This window comes from Vombatus ursinus, unplaced genomic scaffold (assembly GCF_900497805.2).
Source record: "Vombatus ursinus unplaced genomic scaffold, bare-nosed wombat genome assembly UNPS02000021.1, whole genome shotgun sequence".
Classification (NCBI taxonomy): domain Eukaryota; kingdom Metazoa; phylum Chordata; class Mammalia; order Diprotodontia; family Vombatidae; genus Vombatus; species Vombatus ursinus.
In genome coordinates, this window is record NW_020939799.1 from 166,192 (window position 1) to 172,191 (window position 6,000).

At 49.3% G+C, this 6,000-nt stretch overlaps 1 protein-coding gene across 2 annotated transcripts in view; it reads right to left on the reverse strand.

Moving 5' to 3' along the window:
• Window positions 1–4,142: 4,142 nt before the first annotated feature.
• The window catches only part of MARK4 (microtubule affinity regulating kinase 4), a 22,652-nt gene continuing 20,794 nt past the window's right edge, over window positions 4,143–6,000 (reverse strand). The window contains exon 17 of one of the 2 annotated variants that reach the window (XM_027851441.1): window positions 4,143–5,754. In XM_027851441.1, coding sequence (XP_027707242.1) covers window positions 5,418–5,754 — 337 coding nt within the window. In that variant the 3' untranslated portion in view covers window positions 4,143–5,417. The remainder of the gene's footprint in view (window positions 5,755–6,000) is intronic. The other variant, XM_027852200.1, reaches the window with a different exon arrangement.

The window sequence follows — 6,000 nt, forward strand, 5'->3', positions numbered from 1 at the left end:
TCCTCTGCCTCCCACTCCACCTTGACAACTCCCTGGGTCTCAGAGGTTTCTTAAGGACATCTAGTCCAAGCCAGCCCCTCTACATTATTCCTTCCAGCCTCCATGAAAACTTCCAGTGCTGGAGAGCCTGCTAACCTCCTGGGCTTTCCCCTTTTGGACAACTAATATTAGGAAGTCCTTCATTATTCAAAGTTGAAATCTGCCTCCCTAGATTGTCCCTTCCTCCTGCCTCATTGTTGCTCATTTTGCCTTCTGGGGCCAAACAGAGCAGGTCTATGCCTGCTTCTCTTCAGGCATTGGAAGACAGGGATCATGTGTGTCCCTGCTAAGTTTTACCAGTTCCTGCGATGAATTCTCCTACAATGTGATTTTTTTCCTCCTTCTCATCCTGTTCATCCATCTCTAGACCTTTCCAGTTCATCAATGACCTTCCTAAAATGTGGTGCCTAGCCCTGGGCCCAATTCACTGTTGGGATCTGACAGGGTGAAGGACCACGGGACTAACAACCCCCCCTTCCCCAATTAGATGGCTAGATGGCTATCAATGCTGCTTAAGAGCACCTAAGACCATTGACTGAGAATTGGAAGGGTCCTCAGAGGTGATCTACTCCGATATTCCTCACTTTACAGATGAGGAAACTTAGGCAAATAGGGGTTAAGTGACTTCTCCAGGGTCATATAGCCAGATTGTGTCAAATTTGAACTCAGGTAGGTCTTCCTGACTCCAAGCCCAGCGCTCTAACCACTTCGACACTCAGCTACCCCCACACATAGCAGCTGCTTAATTGATTTCTTAACCAATTGGTTGGTTTCTCTAGTATGTTGTATTCACCAGCAAAATGTAAGACCCTTGAGGGTAGGGGATAGTTCTTTTTTTTTCTTTGTATTCTCAGAATCTAGCACTGTAGTATACATTTGGTACCTAATTAATGCTTGTTGATTGATGGATGGATTGATCTATTTGTTTTTTCTTGTACTAATGGTTAAGGTCGATCTCTTTTGATCATAGAATCTTTTTTTAACATGTGAAGTCATGCTAATATGGTAATGTTTTGCATGATTGAACATGTATAACCTATATAAAATTGCATAGTGTCTCAGGGAGGAGAGGGATAGAAAATGGAGAACTCAAATTTTTTAAAATGAATGTTAAAAATTGTCTTTACACGTAACTGAGGGAAAATAAAATATTATTTAAGAAAACATGTGAAGTCATGTAAAACATATTTCTATATTAGCCATGTTGAAAAAAAAAGGCAAGAAAAAGAAAATGAAAAAATGATGCTTCACTCTACACCCAGACTCCACCAGTTCTCTCTCTGGAGATGGACTGCATTTTTCATCACAAGTCCTTCAGAACTGGCTTGAATCATTCATTGTACTGTTGATTACAGACTCTTGAGGAAACCGTGGTTGAGAAGTGAAAACTGCCCAAAGCCACGGAAATATGAAGTGGCTGGAATTCAAATGTAGATCCTCCCACTCCAAATCCAGGGCTCTTTCCACAGTGCAGACAAACAATGTCAGGCTAAAAGAGGAGCAGCTGGAGGGCCCCACTCTGTATAGGGTATTCCACTTTTATTTGTACTCTAAGCTGGAAACCCTCTACGATGGTGACCAGGGGATGCTGGAGCCAGCTTCTACCTGCTAGAAAGCTGATTGCTAAATTTTCAGTGTGAGAATTTGTACCTCAGAAGTTGGCAAATACTACAAATCAGGCTTGTTTGGTTGATTGTCTAGACTTAAAAAAGTGATGGAGAAAATGTCATTGATAAAGGTTAAGCTTAAAAGTGAAGTTGAACATGTACATCTCCCCCTGCCCCCAACTCTAGAGCCAGTTGTTAAACATTTATCAGCATACCCCTGGTGGTGAACAACACTTTGGGGCAGCACATGCTTTCCTACTTGTACCCTGATTTCCACAGTCAGGAGATTGTGTGTGTGTGTGTGTGTGTGTGTCTGTGTGTGGAAGGGGGTTGTTGTTTGTGTTTGCTTGTTTGTTTTGGGGTTTTTTTTAAGGCAATGGGGTTAAGTGACTTGCCCAGGGCCACACAGATAGTAAATGTTGAGGTCATATTTGAACTCAGGTCCTCCTGATTCTAGGATCATTTATCCGCTCACAGATAAATGCAGACTTTACACTCTGGCTGACTCTGTGTCCAGTTAACAGATACCTTCTGGTTTACTTCTCTTTGGTGAGCAGGTGATGAGATGGAGTGTCAGTGAGGAGGGCAGGGGCTCAGGGAGGGAATTGTATGTCAGGAAGGATATAAGTACTCAGTGAGTAGTCTGGAGGTTAGTTGAGGGGGATCAGGTTTTGTGAGAGGGACAGGGAGCTCAAGACATGGATAGGAATTTTTTGAGGTAGGCAATGGAGGGAATTCCATCAACGGGAGAATGAGATACTCAGTGAAGAGGGGTAGAGACCTCAATGAGGGCCTTGGCTAGTGACTGAAGATGAAACTTGGTGAGGGGAAAGGGGGTCTGATGGAATGAGAGCTGTATGGGGATTGAAAACTCCATGTGGGTGTATAGAGGTTTAAAAGAAGGTAGGATCCCCAGTGGAGGTTGAATAAAGGAGGAGTGAGGATTGGGGACAACAGATCAGTGATGGGGACAGAGACCCACTGTGCATAGAGGTATACCGAGGATAGATACAATAGACATAGATGGAGTCATAAGTGAGGGGGATGGCAGTCATAAGTGAGAGGGATGGCAGGTGAAGGGAAATGGGGCTCAGTGAGATAAATGGAAGTTAAATGGGTCTTAATGAGAATGAAAGTTTGGTGCACAGATTGAGGCTCACTGAAAGGAAAGAGAGGCCCCAATGGTGGGGGATGAGACCTCATTTAAGGGATGGGGCTAAATGAAGGCAATGAGGTTCTCATGCTCCCTGAGGAAATAGGGGCAAAGATGACCATTATTCCAGTCCTCAGCCAAGAAAGTGACCAAACTGGGCCAAACGGGAAGTGAGACCTCTGAAAACTGGATGGAAGTTATCTGCTTCCAAGATGGAAGGAACCGGATGGGGTTGGGAGGGTAGTAAAGAGGTGTCGGGACTCTAGGAATGGAAGTAGTGTTGGCCCTAGCATTCAAGGGCTTTGTGGGAAACCAGACAAGAAGTATTACCCTCACTTAAAAAAAAAAAAACACCCTACAGTCTTCAACTGTCAAACCTGAAAGGATGGAGGCCCCTAAAAGACCAGGATTCACTCCCCTCATTTTACAGATGGGAAAAACAAGGTCCAGGGAGTGGCAGGGACTTGTCTGAAGTCACACAGTGGCTGAACAGGGAACTCAACCCAGAAATATAAAGGACCTCGAGAGTCAGACAGTCCAAACCCTGGCTGGGACAGGCAGGAATCTCCTCTCTAGGCAATCTGCTGGCTGATCTTCTAAGTTTCCACCTGAAGACCCCCAGTGAAGAGGAGGAGAAAAATCACTACCTTGCAGGCAGCCCATTTCACACAGGGCTAGATAACACAGCTCAGAAGCTTTCCCACACAAGCCTGACCTCTTTTCCCCGTGACAGTCATATCGAATTCTCAACTGCCATCTCCCCTCACCAGCCTGGCCAGCCTTCTCTGCACTCACCAAAGTCCTTCCAAAAGGTAGCACTCCAGACATGGATGGGATGCAGAAGAGGAGGGGCTGGTCTCTTACTTCATGGGGGTCTAGTGTGGTCCACTAAGACCCTCCAGATCTCTCTCTCTCACACACACACACACACACACACACACACATACTGCCGTCCAGCCTTACTGCCCCTACTCCTCTGCTTCTGCAATTGCCTTTATTTTTTTCATCTAAGTTAAGATTTTAGATTTCTCTCTCTTCCATACAGTTTCTGACCAAAGTTATAGCCTAGGTTCGGTTTTTGTCTATTTGTTGCTTCATGCCCCTCTTCTCCCAGCCCATGGATGCTGTCTAGCATCTCACTGGACCTACCAAGGTTCACAGGACTCATGCTTGGAGACAACTGAGTCCAGCTCCCTCATTTTACAGATGAGGAAACTGAGGCCTAAGTGATTTGGTCATAAAGCAGGAAGCAGAGTGGGAAAAGGTCCTTCCCTCCTCTGGGTGTCCTCTAAGAGTGTCTTAAGGTCATGGTGGGGTTAGTGTTGGGAAAAGGATACAGCTAGGCAAGGGGAATCTCCTAATTTTATTGGTAACAGGTGGCAGGGGCCAGGGCCGGACTGGGGGAACCAGGGGCATAATAACTTAAAAACTGGAGGCAGCTCCCTTGGCGGACAGGATGAGGGGAGGTTGGGAGGCAGAAGGGAGGATATATTTACAAGGATTTGTACAAAGTGCCAGGGAAAAGAGGAAGGGAGAAGGTGTCTGATTGGTGGGTGGAAGCAGGGGGAGGGAGGACAGAAGGAGAGGAGGCCCCCAGTCCTCCCAGCCCCCCTCTTCAGTCTCCCCTCTCCCCAAACCTCTCACACCAGGTAACGGAAGGGGGAGAATTTGAGAACTTCGCCCCATGGAGAGTCCAATCCAAATCAGTTTTGGGCACCTGAGGTGGTTTTTAGAGGGAAAGAAAGAGAAAGGAAAGCCCTCGGGCTGGGGGTAGGGGGGCCTTCCCCTATAGCCAAGCTCCTCCTGGGATGCTGTACCTGGCTTTCACAGCCAATTTGCCACCCAGTCCAAAGTTCAGTCTCATGGCAGGTCTTCTTGGAGAATGGGGTAGGAGGTGGGGGCAGACAGGATCCCTGTCCCTCTTTCTACCTGCTCCCCTGCCCCACCCTGCAAAGTGTCTGGCAACACATCCTAGAAAGAGTAGGGAATCTAGGTTCTACAAGGTTCCCTCCAGCTGCCTCCCCCCAAAAAAATTGGGGATAGAGCTAGGAGATACCCTAGAGACCAAGCTAGTCTAACTCCCTCCTTTGTCAGAAGAGGGAAACTGAAGCCTACAGTGATTTGTCCAAGGTCAAAAGAGTGAGAATCGGGAAGGATAACCTAGGGCTCCTGCCTCCCAGGCCATTGTGCCGGACAGGTGCCTGACTTCCCCCAAGGACATGTCCGACTGGCCCCACCTCTGCTTCAATGCCTCATTCCACAGAAATGGAAGGGTTGGGTGGGGCAGGAGTGGGTCTGGGCTTTGGTGCAAGAGAAGGAACAGGGAGGTAGGAAAGCTGGGTTCTAAGGCTCCCCAACTAGCTGACCTTGGGCAAGTCCCTTCTCCTCCCTGAAACTCAGTTTCCCTCTCTGTAAAATAGGAAGGGTGGGACTTGATGGTCTCTAAAGCTTCTTCCAGCTCGAAAAGACTAGAGTAACTATGGTGGTCATGCCCTCCCCAATCCCAGCGTGAGTGGAGTGGAAGGAGGATGAGGGGGAGCCGAGCTGTGCAGTGGGGCACGGGGGCTCCCCTTCCCCTACCCCCTCAAAGTCTCTGGTGGAGGGGGGCACTGCCAGTCTTAGAGCTCCAGATCATTGGAGATGCGGGTGACCAGCGTGCGGAAGGCCAGGGCAGTGCCTGCCACCCGGCGGAAGAGGACACCCCGGAGGCCCGGCCGAGGCAGCTGACACACCTCCACCTCGAAGTGGGACAGGGGCTCGGGCCCGCCGGCCCCACCGTGAAGGCAGGCCAGCAGGAAGGGCTGGGGCTGGCGGCAGCGGCATCGGGCAGCAGCTGTAGCCTGGCGAAGGGCTGCCATGAGGGCCTCTGGTGGGCGGGAGCTGGTCAGCTTCACACTCCAGGGGAATCGGAGCAGCCGGGGGGCGGCTTCCTCTTGATCCCAAGGTAGATGGCGACTGCAGGAGACCAAGCAGACAAGGAGGGAGTGAGGGGGAGGTGGGAGAAGTAGAAGGTCATGGGAGGAGAGAGTGAGAGGAAGGTGGGAGAAGTGGAAGGTCATGGGAGGAGAGAGGGAGGGGAAGGTGGGAGAAGTGGGAGGTCATGGGAGGAGAGTGAGGGGAAGGTAGGAGAAGTGGAAGGTCGTGGGAGGAGAGTGAGGGGAAGGTGGGAGAAGTGGGAGGTCATGGGAGGAGAGAGGGAGG